This window comes from Ictidomys tridecemlineatus, chromosome 3, assembly GCF_052094955.1.
Source record: "Ictidomys tridecemlineatus isolate mIctTri1 chromosome 3, mIctTri1.hap1, whole genome shotgun sequence".
Lineage (NCBI taxonomy): Eukaryota > Metazoa > Chordata > Mammalia > Rodentia > Sciuridae > Ictidomys > Ictidomys tridecemlineatus.
In genome coordinates, this window is record NC_135479.1 from 72,655,387 (window position 1) to 72,674,209 (window position 18,823).

The following is an 18,823-nucleotide window of genomic DNA, read 5'->3' on the forward strand; positions in this document are numbered from 1 at the left end:
CCTGTATGTTACTAATTTGAGTTCTCTCTCTTCTTCTCTTTGTTAGCATGGCTAAGGGTCTGTGGATCTTATCTATTTTTTCAAAGAACCAACTTTTAAGTATTGTCAATTTTTTTAAAAGTTACTTTTGTTTCAATTTCATTGATTTTTGTTCTGATTTTAATTATTTCTTGCCTTCTGCTAGATTTGCTGTTGTTTTGCTCTTCCTTCTCTAGGGCTTTGAGATGAAGTGTGAGCTCATTTATTTGTTGTTTTTTTCTTTTTTTGAGGAATGACCTCCAAGCGATGAATTGCCCTCTTAAAACTGCTTGCATTGTGTCCCATAGATTCCGATATGTTGTGTCTGTATTTTCTTTTATCTCTAAGAATTTTTTGATTTCCTTCTTTATGTCTTCTGTAACCCATTGATCATTCAGTAACATATTGTTCATTTTCCATGTGATGTAGGATTTTTCCTTCCTTCTTTTATCATTGATTTCCAGTTTCATTCCATTATGATCAGATAAAATGCATGGTATTATCTCCACCCCTTTATATTTATTGAAGTTTGCCCTATGGCATAATATATGGTCTATTTTAAAGAAGGATCCATGTGCTACTGAGAAAAAAGTATATCTGCTTGATTTTGGTTGATATATTCTATATATGTCAGTTAGGTCTAGGTTATTGATTGTGATATTGAGTTCTATAGTTTCTTTATTCAACTTTTGTCTGGAGGATCTGTCCAATGGTGAGAGGGGTGTATTGAAGTCACCCATAATTATTGTGTTGTGGTCTATTTGATTCTTGAACTTCAGGAGAGTTTGTTTTATGAACATCGCAGCACCCTTATTTGGTGCATAAATATTGATAATTGTTATGTCTTGTTGGTGAATGTTTGTTTTTAACACTATATAATGTCTTCCTTATCCCTTGTGATTAACTTAGTCTTGAAGTCCATTTTATTCGATATGAGGATGGCCACCCCTGCTTGGTTACGAGGACCATGTGTGTGGTATATTTTTTCCTAACCTTTCACCTTCAGCCTGTGTATGTCTTTTCCCATCAGATGTGTCTCCTGGAGGCAGCATATTGTTGGATTTGTTTTTTTAATCCATTTTACCAGCCTATGTCACTTTATTGGAGAGTTTAAGCCATTAACATTTAGAGTTAGTATTGACATATGTTTTGTACTTCCAGCCATGTTTAATTATTTATCTTTTTTAAAAAATTTGGTTTGTTTCTCCATGATTAGCTTTCCCCCTGCCCCTGTCTTTACTGAGGTACTTCCCACTGTTGGTTTTAGTTATTGTTTTTCATTTCTTCCTCCTTTAGTGTTTTGCTCAAGATGCTTTGCAATGCTGGTTTTCTGGCTGCAAATTCTTTTAACTTTTGTTTATCATGAAAGATATTTATTTTGTTGTCATACTTGAAACTTAATTTTGCTGGATACAAAATTTTTGGTTGGCATCCATTGTCTTTCAGTGTTTGAAATACGTTCTTTCAGAATCTTCTCACTTTCAGCGTCTGCGATAAAAAATCCGTTGTTAACATTATTGGCTTACCACTGAACGTAATCTGCCTCCTTTCTCTTGTAGCTTTTAATATATTCTGTATATTGGATATCTTCATAACAATTGGTGTTGGCGTTGGTCTACTGTGATTTTGTATGCTTGGTGTCCTGTATGCATCTACAATTTGTACATCCATTTCCTTTTTTATTTCTGGAGAGTTTTGTATAGTTATTTCATTCAGCAGGTTGCTCATTCCCTTGGTTTGAACCTCTATACCTTCCTCTATCCTGATGACTCTTAAGTTTTTATATGTTATCCCATATCTCTTGGATGTTTTTCTCCTGATTTTTTACCAGCCTTTCTGAGTTGGCTAGACTCTTTTCAAGATGATATTCTTTGTCTTCATTATCTGACATTATGGCTTCTATTTGCTCCAATCTGTTAGTGATACTCTCATTTGTGTTTTTAATTTGGTTTATAGTTTCCTTCATTTCTAGAATTATTGTTTGATTTTTTTATAATCTCTATCTCATGATAAAGATGCTTATTTGCTTCTCTTATCTGTTTATGTAATTCATTTTCAATGTGTTTTTTCACTATTTGTATTTGCTGTCTCATATCCTCTGTAAGATTCCATTCCATCTGTCTAAGGTATTCCTTGAGTTCATTATTTGACCATTTTTTCTGATGCCTCTAGGTCCTCCTGAATATTTAGGCTGTCCTGCATTGTTTGTACTTCTTTTCTTCCTTGCTTTTCATGCTGCTCATGTTACTTCTTATTCTGTTTTTCTGCTGAGTTACTGTTTACTCCAAAAATTTATTTCATGCTGTCGCCGCCGGTTTCAATGAAGTTATATCCTCCGCTACATTCTGGTGATGTCAGTTCCCTGCCATGGTGGTATCCCATGCAAATGGTGACAGTTTGTTCCCTTTGCCAGGTGACTAATGCAAGGGGTGGGTCCTGACTGGCTCTCCCAAGCCCCGTCTCAATCCTGTGGCCACTGCCTATGAAGGCTCAGTTGGTATTAACCTCCACAGGTTCAGAAGGGCCGACCAGTTGTTTCAGCAAGAACATTTAGTGCTGAGTCACAGCGGTGTGTCTGCAAGATACAGGTGAACGGGAGCTTCAATTCAGCCAAGTGGTAGCGCACTTGCCTGGCATGCGGGCGGCCCAGGTTAGATCCTCAGCACCACATACAAAGATGTTGTGTCCGCCAAAAACTAAAAATAAATATTTTTAAAAAGCCAACAAACAAACTATTAATGATACTGTGTCCATCTACAACAAAAAAATATTCAAGAAAATAAAAGACTGTGTATTGGACTTGTGCACCCTCACTACAGGATTCATAAACACTTTTTATAAATAATATATACATATATGTCTTCAGACAGCGTATAAATTCTCCTGTGATGTCTTTTCAAGTAACTTATATTACAGGTATGCTTCGCAACACTGAAATCCTCCCCACCTCACTTCTTCTTCTTCTTCTTCTTCTTCTTCTTCTTCTTATTATTATTATTATTATTTTCGGCCTGTTAATCGCATTAAATGCCTCTTTATGGGGTTATTTTAAGGCAAAGTTTTCTTCCAATAATAGGACCTACCTCAGAGAGAAATGTATTGACACTTATAACTGTTTATAAGGTTAAAGCAATTTGTGAATAAATATGTATATATATTTTTATGAAAATAATATCACAATCACTTTAATATATTTTTTAAATTTTTCTACTCTTTGTCTCATAAAAAAAAAAACAGTTTGAGCTTTAAACTCATTAGCGATGTCCTTATATCCCTTTCCCCAAAAAAAGTGACTCACAAGTATAATTCAAATTATTGAGACTCATAGATTTTTGATCCTTTATTTTAACTAGTGAGGTCTAAAGATTTTCTATTTATTTTCACCTTTAAATGAAGCCCACTTTTTATAGCTTTCTTGTTGTTTAACTGACCTTTAATATTCTGCAAATTTTACCCCCATTCTGATCACTTTGGATTATTGATGTTAGGAGGGAAGGGATCTAAAAGTGGTCATGCACAAGGTAGGAAATGGATATAGTAAGATATAAGACTGGTGATTGCTGAGTATGTAGATTTTGCTATATAAAATAAGTATTGTTGGATGATATGGGGTAGGGAGAAAAAGAGCAATGAAAAAAAGAAGAAAAACTTGAACAGTAGAGGGGTTCACATGCTATAAGTCTACAATGATAGTGTGAATATAGAGGGTAGTGTTCTTGGAAGCAGCAATAAAATTTGAGGGAAAGAAAAGGGTGATTTTTTGCACAGTTCCCAAGTGAGAGAGCCAGGTGAATGCGTTCTCTGTTCAATTCTTTCTGCCTAGGAGTGGAATTTATAGTTCATAGGGTATGTCACAGTAAGTAGTAAAACCTATTTCTTTGTACCTTTACACTTTTTCATGGCTACAAGCTGACTTTGAAAATTCCAGTCACATTACATCTCTGCACTTATATCTATTTTCTTATATACACTTTAATAAAGAATTCCTCTCTCACTTTTATATTTTGTAGAGTAGACTAACTATTACTAGCTCACTATTACTTTTAAATTATTTACATCCTTGACATTAAGATTGTCACTGATTACTTTTTTATTTTTTCAAGATTGATCTCTCTCTCTCTTCTCTCTCTCTCTCTCTCTCTCTCTCTCTCTCTCTCACTCTCTCTCTCTCTCTCTCATATGTCATATTGAAATCAGATATGCTTTTTTACTAAGAAACACTCTCAGCCTTTAATAAAATATTCCATAAAATGAAAGGGTTTTACTGATTTTCTTAGAGCCTCACTAAGTTGTGGAGGCTGGCTGACTTTAATCTAATGTTACAGATGTTTGCAATATATATATATATATATATATATATATATATATATAGAGAGAGAGAGAGAGAGAGAGAGAGAGAGAGAGCGTGAACATAGAGGGTAGTGTTCATTTGACTCTTTCTCTTTCTCTTGGGGACTGTGCCAGACTTGCCTTCTGCTTTCACTTCTACCTTATTTCTGCCTCAAAAGAAACTACCCTTTAACCTCATAATACCATTGATCCACCATTAGACATTTTAAATCTGAACTCTTGAGCTGGTCATTCTTTCCCTCTTTCTTTCACAGCATTTTTTTCTCTACCAGTATCTATTCCACCAATAATTTTTCATGAATACTCACTACTACATACTCAGTATCCACCAATCTCATATGTTGACCCATCCCTGTTTTGCCTTTTCCATGGATCACTTTGCAATCCCCTTCACCCATATATCAATAGTCCAGAGTAAGGTCAGGTAAGGGTGTAATATATGCAGGTTTTTTAAAGTAATTTACATAACAATAAGCCTATTAAAATTGGAATGAATTTTGTCTTAGGTTAAAAAAGAAAATCTACAGACTGCATTGTTAAACTAAATTGTTTAAAATTCATTAATCTCAATAATTTGGAAAAAGAAATTGTATAAAAAGAAGAATAAAGAAAAGAACATAATACATAAAAGTGACAAATTTGAAGATACACCAAGTGTACATATCAAAGAGTGTCATATATTGGTGCTTTCAAAAGACAAATTAATTTAAAATAAATGTAGTTAATGTGAGATGTAGTAATCATTTATTAATTATATATAATGGTAGTAAACATGTATATGTACAAAATGTATCTCATATAATTATGAGTATACATTGCAAAAAATTAACTCTACAGTAATTTTTTTTAATTTTGCTGACAACACTATAAATACCTACATCTAGGTTTATGTATTGCCAAATGTTCAGGATATATTTTGTACTTTATAAAGTTTACAACTGACCAACAGACCTTTTTTTTCAATTTTTAATAGGAGTAGTACTTATTTTCAGTTAGAACATAATGCCATCATTTATCTTTAATTTTTAAATATTTTTAATTATACATGACAAAAGAATACATTACAATTCTTATTACACATATAGAGCACAATTTTTAATTTCTGTGGTTTTATACAAATTATATTTACATGAATTCACTTCTTTATACATGTACTTTATATAACAATATACATCATATTCCACCATCATTTCTAACCCCATGATCCCTCCCCTCACCTCCCAACCACCAAAAGCTCATTTTGATACACAGTGATTTACGCTACAAAGTTATAGAAAAGACTATATACCTTATAATAATATGAACAGATAAAGTTTTGTAATGAATACATAGCATAATAATAATGATAATAATAATAATAATAATAATAATAATAATAAACTTGCCATTTAGACATTAATAAATTATATGTCTAGCACTCCTGACATCTTTTCCAAAAGAATTGACATCTATTCCAAAAAAGGGGGGGTTATTTGTGGGGGAAAATGGTATTCTATGCTTTCTTAATATCAAGAATAAATTATTTTCAGAAGTAATATATATTTCAATATAAAATTAAAATAGAACTACGTTCCATGGCACACACCTCTAATCCCATTGGATTGTGAGGATAAGGCAAGATAATCCTGAGTTTAAAGCCAGCCTCAGAAACTTACCAAGGCCCTAAGCAACTATGTGTGACCCAGTCTTTGTGTGCCCCTGATTTAAATTTCCAGTAAGAAACAACAACAACAAAAAGAATACAGAGTGTTGATAAGGACACAAAACAAATTCTCATGAACTAAAGATGGAGTAGAAATTGCAGTTATTTTATCATTAAAACTGTATATATATATATATATATGAAATACTCCTCATCAAGCTTAGATCTGTAGAAATTATAGTATGTGTGTACCATGACAGTGTACAAGTATGTGATAGCATAAGGCTAGAGCTATATTTTTCAATACAGTGAAAATCTGCAGCCTAGGAGGAAAGAGGAGGTTATTCAGAAAAATAAAAATAATAAAGTTTGAGAAAAATTGGTTTCTGGAGCCCAGAAAGATTTTTGGTTTAATTAGAGTACAAAATACCACATAAGTATTTACTGAAGTTACGTCTGTTAAATACATCACATGTATATTGGATTTCAAGAAAAATATGTGGAACTTATCACAAACTAAATAAAAATTTACAAAAGCACATAAAATAGCATGTGTGTAAATAAAACTAATCATTACAAAGACAACTATTTTAACTCAATTTAATATATAATATTTTCCTATCAATATTTTAGCATGTTTTTCTTTAAATACAAGAAGAGAGCTGGACTTGGTGCACAATTGTAATCCCAGCACCTTGGGAGGCTGAGACAGGTGTATTGTGAGCTCAAAGGCAGCATCAGCAAAAGTGAGGCCCTAAGCAACTCAGTGAGACACTGTCTCTAAATGTCATACAAAATAGGTTTGGGAATGTGGCTCAATTCCCCTGAGTTTAATTCCAAGTACCAAACAAAAGAAAAGAACAGACGGGACTAATAAATTATCTTAGAAATAAAATATATGTAAAATACCCCAAAACCTTTAATAAAAAAAATAATGTAGTTATTGTAATGAGACACATTTAATGTATATTATGAAACTATATTGCAATAATAGAGACCAATATATCATAATATGAATCAAATCTGAAACCATATGTAGATCAATAGTATTGTTAAGAGCAATAGAAAGGCATATGTAAAACCGACCATATGAAAAATAACACTAGACGTGAATGAATGAATCTATCCAAACTAAAGTTAGAATTGGGACATAGTGGCAAAGTTCACTGTTAGAGTGTGTTTGCAGAATGTGCAAGATATTGTCAGTTCCAACCTTAGCAACACTATAAAAAGCAAATATTGAGAGGGAATGATGTTGAAAATAAAGCAGAATATTAAATGAGACACTCTCCCTTCATCTATACATACATTTAAGGAAAAAATTACTTTGAGTGTCTCTTTGGCAAAATCATGAATGAGTAGAGAGATTTAGATTCACTGGATATTAGTTTGGTTTTATGAAATGTACCACATTTGGGACAAAATCCCCAATTACCATCTTTACCTCTAGTGAACAGAAATGTGAGAGAGGGGCTGATGATGTAGCTCAGTTTTTAGAGTGCTTGCCTTGTATGCACAAGGCCCTGGGTTCAATCTCTAGCACCACACACACAAAAAAAGAAGGAAATATGAAAGAAATGATACAAAAAATGGTAATATCTAGGAACCATAAAAGCCTTCACAAGTGTTTCATCAGCTGTGACCAAGACACAAAAATACTCAAATATCAAAGCTGCCAATTTATCTCAAAAAAATCTGCCAGCATATTTTCCCAATTGCTGTTGCTGACAGATGAAGTTCACTCTAGCTTGTATTATAGGTGAAATAGGGAGGATCAAGTAAATTACTCTTAGCTTGAGTGAGATTTTAGCACTTTCTTAATCCTGCCCTAACCCTGATACACTAGTAATAAGGCCAGAACTACCAATTCCTCCTAGAAAGCGTTTTTAATTTTTTTGTGGGTGTGTGTATGTGTGTATTGAATATTTCAAATTTAACATATTTTGTTTATGTTACTATGTCCCTGATACACTAGTAATAATGCCAGAACTACCAATTGCTCGAGAAGGTTTTTGTGTGTGTGTGTGTGTGTGTGTGTGTGTGTGTGCGTGTGTATGGATGTGTGTGTCCATGTGTGTACTGAATATCTCAACTTTAACATATTTTATTTATGTTACTATGTCCTGAAGTTCCAAACTCTAGAAAAGGTGATTGAGCTTATGTAAATCTCTGTAGATTTCAAACAAATAAATTTACATTATTTTCCCAGCACTTTTATGAACTATGATACCAAACAGTAGTTCAGAAAAGAGGTTAAAACAATGATTCCTGTTTATTCCAACAAATCTTTACAGAATAGTCCTACATTGGCTATTTCATATAAAACTTTCCACAGGGATAAAATGCATCAGTTAAAGATATTTTCTGTAGCCTGGGCAGTGATGTTGAAAAGGTTATTATAATAATCTGAAAGAGCTAGGTGTGGTGGCAAATATACTAGAGGCTGGAGAGACAAGTCAGGAGGATTGTGATTTGAAAGACAGCTTTAACAACATAGCAAGGGTATAAGCAAATTATTGAGATATTAGTTATATATCACCTGTCTAAAAAACAAGGACTGGGGACATAACTTAGTGGTAAGCACCCCCAGGAGTTTAATTCCTAGCACCAAACCACACCAAACTAAACAAATATCTGAAAGAGAGTAGGGACTCCAGAGTATAGATATATATCTATAGATAAAAATTTTGGTTACAATATAAAGTTAATAAAGATACTTTTGAAAAAAAATTCCATAGTTCTTTTTCTTAAGAGAGAGAGAGAGAGAGAGAGAGAGAGAGAGAGAGAGAGAGAATTTTAATATTTATTTATTCATTTTAGTTTTCGGCAGACACAACATCTTTATTTATACGTGGTGCTGAGGATAAAACCCAGTGCCGCACGCATGTCAGTCAAGCACACTACCGCTTGAGCCACATTCCCAGACCCTATCATGTTTCTTAAGAGCTCAAAATAAAAATGCCATATAATCCATTAATAATAATTTTTTGAAGCAGGGTGTTATTGTGAATGTCTGTACTCTCAGTGGCTTGGGAGGAGGAAACAGGAGGAACTTAAATGCAAGACCACCCTCAGAAACTTGGCAATGGCCTAAGTGACTCAGTGATATCCTGTCTTATTAAAAAAAGGGATGTAACACAGTGGTAAAGTGCCTAAATAAATAAAAATAAATAGCACTTCTTGGTTTAAAAAATGCCCTATAACCCAGTAATTATAATTCTGGATAAATATCTAAAGAAATTGAAACAATTTTGTGAAAGAAATTACTTCACTTCCATTTTCATTGTAGGTTTATTCACATTATCTAATAAAAGGAATCAAATGAAGTGCCTTTTAGATGCAAGGTATTGATGAAAAGGTTCCTTCCAGCATCAGATCTTCCATCTACTTGCCTTAAAGGCTGCATACTTATAATTCAAACTGCTCCATAAAAGGTAAGACTCAGATATGGATTTTTCTGAGTACTCCATGAGATTTTGGTGCCTCTGGATAAATTATGTAAGACTTTTCCACAACTAAGGAATAGGTAAATTTTGGAGTTTGGAATGTGGACAACATACAGTAAATTTCTCAAGGGGGATTCTTAATTCAGACACTGTGATAAGGTGTCTGAGTCTGGGGAAGAAAGAGGAAGTAAAATCAGAGTTTGATAAAAAACTAGACTTTGCTTCACTGATTTCTAGGTTATTGATTTAATCCAAACAGATATTGGAAAACGGTTAAAGCTACTAATTAAAATTAATGTACAACAGGTATTTAAAATGTACCAGGAAAGAGCTGAAGGTTTGGCTCAGTGGTACAGTACTTGCCTAGCATATATGAGGCCCTGAGCTTAATTCTCAGCACCACATGTAAATAAATAAAATATAAATAAATATTAAACAAAATACAAGGTAAGGGTTTAGGGTTGCTGCTCAGTAGTACAGTGCTTAGCTAGTATGCATGAGGCAATCTGTTTGATACTGGACCCACATTTGAAAGGATAAAAGAAACTGAAGTTAAAATGTAAAGGACTAGGTATTGTAAAGTTTCTGAACTGCACACAGAACCTGAAATTCCTGAGGCAGTTAAGACAATGCCCGGTACTGCCCACTTAGTTGTTTAATAACCTGGACCCAGTGCAGTTGGCACGTAAGCATCTCAGGGCCCAAACCAATCAGTTTGAATGTACCCCCCTCCTTAGGACTGACCTATCACTCCTGCCCGACCTGTTCCCGCCAATGAATCTACTAATCATGTTTGAGAGTTGTTGTTCAATTTTCCCGTGCCTCATAATGATTTGCACTAATGTATGCAAAGCCCCCGCCCTCCCCCAAAAGTGTACTTAAGCACCGCTTAACCCCTGCTCGGGGCTCTTGGCCGCTCTCCCTTCTTGAGTGGGCCTGGAGCCCCAGCACGCTGGATCTGCAATAAACCCCTTTTGCTGGTGCATGAGTTGGTCTCTTGGTGGTCTCTTCCTCCGACGTTCGCCAGATCCTTACATTTGGTGCATTGGCCGGGAATCCCGCAGTGCCAGACAAGGAGACCCCAACGGACTCCTCTAGGGGTAAGTAAGGTGCCTTTTTCCTCTTTCTTGCAATCGCTCAAAGTTTTGGGTTAAGGGTTGGCAGAGTGGCTGCCGGCAGAAAGCGTGAGCTCCCCCGCCTGTGTTGGACAGACATGTCCTGAAGCCACAGGACACATCCCCAAGGGAAGCCTTGGAGGATTAGGGAAACTAGGAGATGAAAGCGCCCTCAACTCAGGTTTATTCAGTGATTCTGCTGCCATTCCATCAGGTTCTGCCGGCTTTGTCTCGTGTTGAGTTTACTGTCTGCCTTTAGGGTACTTGTGTTAAATGTTTACTGTTTGTCCTTGTCTGTCCTTGTCTGTGTCAAGTTTGTATTGTCCCTGTCTCTGAGTAATTCCCATTATGGGACAAAGCCATTCCACGCCTTTGTCCCTGACCCTTGGTCATTGGACGGATGTCCGATCAAGGGCCCAGAATCTTTCTTTTTCAGTGAAACGCCGGACCTGGCAGACTCTCTGTGCTTCAAAATGGCCCCCAGAAGGGTCCCTCCACCTCCCTCAAATCCGCAAAGTCATCTAGATCAACAGCCATATATCTTAACCTAACAGGATCTTTGTGAGCCTCCTCCCACATGGGTGAAGTCTTTCCTTGTCCCTGACTCCACTCCGGCCCCTTCCCCCACGATCCTATCACTCAAACCTTCTGTTCCTCCCCCTCTTCCCTCCATTCTCCCTGAGTCACAAGATTGTAGATCTTGGGGTTGTGAAGGGAAGACCCCAGTTGGCTTGGGGCCAGCACCCACTCTAATTTTTTTGACAATCTGAAAAGGGAATCTATGTCTTTGTGTTTCTTTCTGTGTCTTTCTGTCCGTGACTGTGTTAAGTGTGATGGCATTGTTTTACTTTGGACTGATGCAGAGTCCCAAATTCCAATCTGCCTTAGAGGTGTGGAGATAACTTTAGCTAAATTTTAACCTAAATTGTCCCTATTATGCTTCTCCCGTAAGGGACCAAAAGTCAATAGAAACGCCAGCTTTTCTGTTCTCACTTTTTACACCCCTTTTGCTGTTGAAAAAAAAAACTAATACAATGTTGATGTCTATGAAATAATCTGCTTAAATTAAAAAATTTACAAGTATTGTTTCAAAAGGTGAACAGAAGGAGGTTAACAGATGGAAAAAAAACTAGATATGGATTTAATTTAAATTAAATCTAATTTAAATCTAGGTATGGATTTAATAGAGGGAAATGTGTTTCTGGATAAGAGAGTCTACATCCAGTTGAGGAAGATCTCTGTATTTTTAAAATACCTATCAACCTTCCCCATTGTGATGTTGAGTCTTTAGAGAAGAAGAAGGATAAAGGCCTTCAAGTCCAGTCATTGGATGATGCATAAAATGAAACACCAGCAGCCAATGGCTTCAGTGAACAACTGGCATGGCCAGCCTATGTATCCAAGTTTTACCTATTTTACCTGTTAAGCAGAACTGATGGACTTAAAAAATAATTTACCCAGGTGTCAAGAGAGCAAGATTATTATTATTATTTGTCTGTAAGAATTAGAGATAAACAGCATTCTGTGTTGCACCCTAAAAATGGTGACGTTAGCATTGCTCCTTACAGTAGAAGTTGTAAAATGCTCAACTCCATGAGGCATTTAGGGCCAAAAAAAGACCAAAAAGACCAAGTATAGCTTCCAGAGGGCTATGTGTTTTTAGAAAGTAGCCAAGGTCATAAACACTCAGATTCAATGTATGTACTCAAGGTCAAAAACATTTGTTTGTGAGCATGCTCTTACAACAGTCAAATGATATTGATGTGCCTTCTTTGTCTGACCTGCATAAAAAATTTTCTATTTAATAAGTTTGGGGGCTGAGAGATAGAAGCATGAGGCTGGTTATGGGCTATTGCTGCCTTCAGAAGTAGCAAGCCTACCATCTTAAAAGTTTCTCACATCTGGTGAATAGGGAGCCTACACCCTGGAAACAAATTTTTACCCCTCAAAAATCAGATAAAGCTCTAATCTCTAGAGTATACAAAGAACTCAAAAAGTTAAACAAAAAAAAGTAAATAACCCAATCAACAAATGGGCCAAGCACTTGAACAGAAATTTCTCAGAAGAGGATATGCAATCAATCAACGAATACATAAAAAAAAAATGCTCACCATCTCTAGCAATCAGAGAAATGCAATTTAAAACTACTCTAAGATACCATCTCACTCCAATAAGAATGGCATCCATTATGAAGTTGAACAACAATAATTGCTGGCAAGGATGGGGGGGAGGTATACTTATACATTGTTGGTGGGACTGCAAATTGGTGCAGCCAATTTGGAAAGCAGTATTGAGATTCCTTGGAAGGCTGGAAATGAAACCACCATTTGACCCAGCTATTCCCCTTCTGGGACTATACACAAAGGACCTAAAATGAGCATACTACAGGGACACAGCCACATCAATGTTTATAGCAGCACAATTCACAATAGCTAGAATGTGTAACCAACCTAGATGCCCTTAAATAGATAAATGGATTAAAAAAATGTGGTGTTTATGCACAATGGAATATTACTCAGCACTAAAAAATAGCAAGATCATGGAATTTGCAGGAAAATGATTGGCATTAGGGCAGATAATTGTAAGTGAAGTTAGCCAATCCTAAAAAACAAATGACAAATGTCTTCTCTGATATAAGGGGGGTGACTCAAAATGGGATAGGGAGAAAGAGCATGAGAAGAAGACTACCACTAAATAGGGAAAATAGGTGGGAGGGAAAAAGAGGCAGAAGGGGAGTTGCACGGAAGATTGAAGGAGGACCTCATTGTTGTACAGAATACATATATGATGTTGTGATGAGAAAAAGAAATAAAAATTTGTGTTGTTGTGAGCCACAGTTTAGTCAGAATGATGCCTGGCATTTTGCTAGAGGGAATGGTTGAAGGGTGAACCTGCTCTGGAATAGTGTGGCTCTGGAATTAGGGCAGATCCTTCTGCCTTGGGCGCCCACTACTTTGGATTTCTCATTGAGTTCTCATGGGTGTTCAGGGAGAATTGGCACATGGAGCCTGGTGGAGGGAGTGTGTTCCCGAGAAGTGTGTGTAGAGTGCCAGTGAGGGTTAGGGAATAAAGACTTGCTGTTTGAACCTACAAGGCTTTTGTGGTCTCAAAATTTTAAAAAATGAAAAAATTGAAGATAGAGCTCAGGAATAATATTCCGTCAGTTTAACCACCAGTACTACACTCATATAAACACACACACACACACACACACACACACACAGTATTTGTGGGACTTTGAAAATATTTTTTGATATTGAACATCTGTATAGCCCTCATCTATTACAAAAGGCAGAATTAGTGCCATAATATCAGTAGTCCTTTAGCCTTATCTGTGTACAGAACGTTGGTAATGTGATTTTACTCCTACTCTTGCCAAATGCAGAATGTATTCTCAAACTTTGGGTCAGGGCTCTTCTTATTTTTTATGGCTTATATAAACGTGTGGCTATGAAAGAGTAATTGTCAGGTACCTAGTCAGGAAATATTTTTTAATGATTTTGCTTTTGCTTTTAGAATACTGTCTCCTTGATTAGAACAAGTCCACCTTAATTTATTTGATTCTGAGATATCTTGTGAAGATGATTCACAGTAATCAGATGCAGAACCAAGGCAGGTTTTTCCTGGCATGGAGTGGATGACCTGTTGAGGAGAGGGTCATAGAAAGAAGTTGAGGCCCTCTCTGTCCAGATGAGGTTATAGAGTTTGAGAGTGATGAGGATCTCATCAGGAGAATGATGATAAGTAATGAAATGTCAGTCCAATTCCTTGACAGGCTTTCCAGCCTGAGTGCATCCTTGTTCCACGGGTCAATCTCCAGCATTTGGTAAGACACTGGACTGTAGGAACACACCTACCACATAGTATTTTATGCAGATTCTGGGATGCCCTTTGAGCATAAGGAAGTCAGCAAAAAGTCTCTGCCACTGACATGTTCCCCACCTGGTTGGCCAGTAGGACTGAGGAAATAGTGGCCCAGTGGAGGAGTTAAGTCTGCAGACTCCAGAGACTGCCTATAGTCCCAATCTGGTAGCTCCTGTTTTCAACACAGCCAGTCTTGTGGTTCCAATAGTATTCTTCCCCCAGCCTCCCTTGCTAGGCAAATGCACACTCGCCATTTCCTGGTTCTCAGGAGAAGGGCTACTTGGGATCCTCCATTCCCGCAAAACAGAACAACATGTGACTCTGAAGTGTGAGACTACAGATAGCAAAAATGGAGCACTCAGGAGATAAGAAGTGATAATCCCACCCTCCCTGCTGAAACCTGATTGGACAGTTCCCACAAAATGCTCTTGATTGGAAGGGGCTTCAGATCATGAACATTGAATCTGAGAGAAGTGAACCCTTTTTTGAGTGACAGGGAATATTATCCAATCCAGGCATGAATAAGGGCTAGAATCTCAGGTCTTTCAGGGCTGTTTTTTTTTCTTTTTTTTTTTTAATCTGAGAAATGTACCCCAGAGTTCCAGGCTGCTGTTATTTTAAGGCAAGGTTGTTTCTCATAAGTGGGAACTAACCCAAAAAACAGAACATTTTCATTTAAACTTACATATAAAGTCATTTGAGTTTATGGATTATATATGCTTGTATATTATTCAGGAATTAATATAAAATAATGACAATAATTATCAAATTTTATTTATTTATTTTTTGATCTCTGTTCTTTTTAGATGACAGATTGAACTTTGAACTGGTAAGAAAACCCCTAATGTAAAAATGCCCAATAAAAACAACACATAAGGGGCTGGGATTGTGGCTCAGCAGTACAGTGCTCACCTCCCATGTGCAAGATCTTGGGTTCGATCCTCAGTACTACATAAAAATAAATAAGTAAAATAAAGGTATTGTGTCCATCTACAGCTAAAAAAAACATAAGGTACAAGATGAGAAACCAGCCTCTACCTCAGAGCAAGGAAGGGGGCATGACTCTTGTCCTTGGAAACACACACCAAGCACTCCTAGGCTCACCCTGCTGAGTTGTTTATCTACAAATAACAGGAGAGATCTGCTGTGCCTGCTGTCCCTGACTCAGTCAGGCTAGGTGGGGATCCATAGCAACCCCCTAGCAGCCACCAATCAGCCTGAGACAGGGAAAATTCCTGGGATCCCAAATGACCCTTCCAGTAGTTTATGGTGGTTGATCACATTTTGGGAAACCATATAGATCAGCATATACTCCCCTAATGGCCTAAGCCAATCTGTTCAAATGAATCCCCATCTTGTACTAACCAATCACGCTTACCCAACTTGTTCCCACCATTGAATGTGCTAAATCATGTTTTAGAGTTGTTTATGATTTTCCCAAGTTTTGTGATGATTTGCTAAGAGATGCTATGATGTATGTGGGGTACCTGCCTTCCCCAAAGAGTTATAAAACTGCTGCAAACCCTGGGTGCAGTTCCTCTAAGCCACCAGTTGCTGTGTGTGTGGAGAACTGACCCAGCTTGCAATAAAAACCTCTTTGGTTTTCACATCGATCTTGGTCTCTGGTGGTCTTTTGGGGGTCACGCATTTGAGTATAACAATCTCTCCTGAAACCCATGGGAAAAGAATTCAGCAACCCAGTTCTCTAGGACTGTAGTTTTATGGCACAAAAAGTTACAAAGGTGGGGTGACTTGAGAACTTACACGAATAACAAGATTTTCACCAGCATAATACAGACTCGTAGTACGTTAATGGTCTAAATGGTTAAGCACTTAGGGAGTAAATTTAGATCACAATATCAGAATTTATGATGCACCACTAAAGTTTCAGAGTGAGTTGTAATTTGGTCAGGGAAAGTCAGAATTTATGAGTCATCACTAAAGTTTCATGGAGAGTTGTTATCTCATCAGGGAAAACCAGACATGGGTGAGTTCAAGGCACTGGTAGGGATTTCAAGCAAGTTTACAAATCACAGTAATTTATAGTGAAGAAGAAATTAACTTTCATACCTTTGTGATGACATGGATCCCAATCTTAAAAGGAAATTAGGCTGAAATTTTCACTTGCTATGGCCATAGCTTTTAAAGTATATGTTTCATACTTTAACAAGTTTGAAAATTAAATTATTAATATTAATTACTACTAATTTTTAAAAGACCGAATAAAATATAAAATTAGATATTTGTTATTAAATGCATAAAAATTTTGATTAATATATTAATAATATATAAATGAAAGATTTTGACAACGATAAAAAGACATTTAATATAAGGGATTCAATATTATAATTCCCTCATGTTCAGTGGGTCAGTACTTCAATGATTTTTTTTATTTTTTTAGGTCATTTTGAATTACACTTCTGCAAATGTTTGTTAAGTATACAAATTTAAGATTTTGTATTTTGTAAAGTATAAAAATGGCAGATTTAAGCTCCTGTCGGGATTTTAAAGTTTATAAGCCATGTGGGTCATTTTAGCACTGTTTTTTCATATTTGCACACAGTCTAATTCTAGAGAAGAATGAGTTGGAGACATAGTCTACTGTTCTGAACTAAAGAGAAATTGCCTTATGATATTTCTAAAGCTTTTATATTCATTTAAAAAATCCTTCTCTCTCTCAGAGTGTTCTAGGAACTGAACGGAATATGAGAGGGGGGTGGAAAGTACTGTGGACAGGTGAGGCAGTGGTTGGGGAAGGTATGTCCTGGAGGCGTGTCCTGAAAGGGCAGTATTTCATCCTCCTTCTCTCTTTCACCCTGTTGGTCCCTTCCATACGCCAAGGCTCTTACATCCTGCTATGTTCTTTAGCTGAGTGGTTGGGCCCACCATGCCCCTCCGCCATGATGCTCTGCCTCCCCACAGGCCTGGAAGAGACCTCTGATACCATGGGGCAATATAAATCCTTCCCCCGCTAAGCTGATTCCTCAGATGCTCTTCACGGTGGTGAAAAGCTGCCTCTAGGTGTCTGCCCTGGGTCAGTCTTGCAGCATCTTAAATTCTATAGCTCTTCAAGGGAAGGACAGAGCCATCATTCAAAGCTCAGAGCGCTGTGATCGCAGTGAGGACATCACAGTGAAGCACTTCTAGGTGGTATCTCCTCCATGGCTCCTTCTCCCCGCCTTCCTCCACCTCTGCAATGTGATGACCCTGGCTGGCTCCAGGGATGGGCCCATCACCCTCCTCTTCCATCAGTTCCCTGAGGCCAAGTCTCCTGCCCTTGGCCAGCTGCCTGGCAGTGGTGTGGAGGCAGCAGGCCAGGAGGCACGGATGGAACAGGACAAATCCCTCTGTGCTCCTGGGACTCGGCTGCTTGTTTACATGCTGATGTTGGCCATGGTGCCCTCAAAGGGCGAGGGTGAGATGGCTCTAACAGGGGGAGGGGTTTGTCCTGCCATTCACATCTGTAATCTGCTTCGGCAGAATCGGCTCCCAAAGTGGCCCTATTTGACACGGGGCTCACCTCTCACCATGTTCAGCCAAAACCCCAGAGAGGCGATTTCATGAGCCAGCAGCAGGTTAGGCTGCTAATGGCTTCACACAAGGCTCAGAATGTAGGATGCTCACAAATCCTAGTCATCCACAGAAGTCCTGCGCAAGCTCCACTGGCCGTTCTCGAAATTGAGTGCCCAGAATATGCCACTTTCATACAGAGAAAGAGCTCCACATGGTGAGGCAGCTATTAATTCTGTTTCCTGACCCAGTGACACTGTCTGAGTTTAAAACCTGGCTATGACCACATGCACCCTCTGAAATCAATCAACAATCCAGCTCAGTTTGCTTCCTATCTGAGTCTCCTTAGCCACAGCGGTTCTTTCTCTCATTTTGATGAGAAGATTTTTTTTCCCAGGAAGCAAATGGGAGCAGGTGAGTTAAGTGATCCACAGTGCCTGGGGCAGGCAGCTGTGAACAGAAAGAACAGGAAGGCCACCTCTCTAACGAGAGATGACGAATCCATGCAGGCCCTGTCTGGGTTTATGTAGCACATGCCTGTGGATTAATCTCTGCGAGGGAAAAATATTCTCCCCATTGAGAACAAAGACATCAAAAGCTTGGTGTTTTGTACTAACGGGTTATGGTCTGGGTCCCTTCCATGGGCCAAACCTCTCCTGCCCTGCTGTGTTCTATAGGCACAGGCGATGCGGTAGCTGGCCGCAGGGTGGACTAGGCCTGGGAATGGTAAGGTTGTGGGGGAGCGTGTCCCAGATCCCAGGGAACATCCATGGAGCCCAGCTCCCCACAGGGATGTCATCCTGATCCTGTAGGTGCCATCCTGCTCCCTATTCCTTCAGTTCCATAGTCTTGCCTGAAACACATAAAAAATCGGGCTC

General features: G+C 37.7%; 1 protein-coding gene across 1 annotated transcript in view; it reads right to left on the reverse strand.

The window, feature by feature from the left end:
- Window positions 1-17,337, reverse strand: part of LOC144375674 (uncharacterized) — a 42,714-nt gene extending 25,377 nt beyond the window's left edge. Inside the window, 1 exon segment of the mRNA XM_078041119.1 lies at window positions 17,285-17,337. Within this exon segment, the coding sequence (XP_077897245.1) occupies window positions 17,285-17,337 (53 nt within the window).
- Window positions 17,338-18,823: the final 1,486 nt, after the last annotated feature.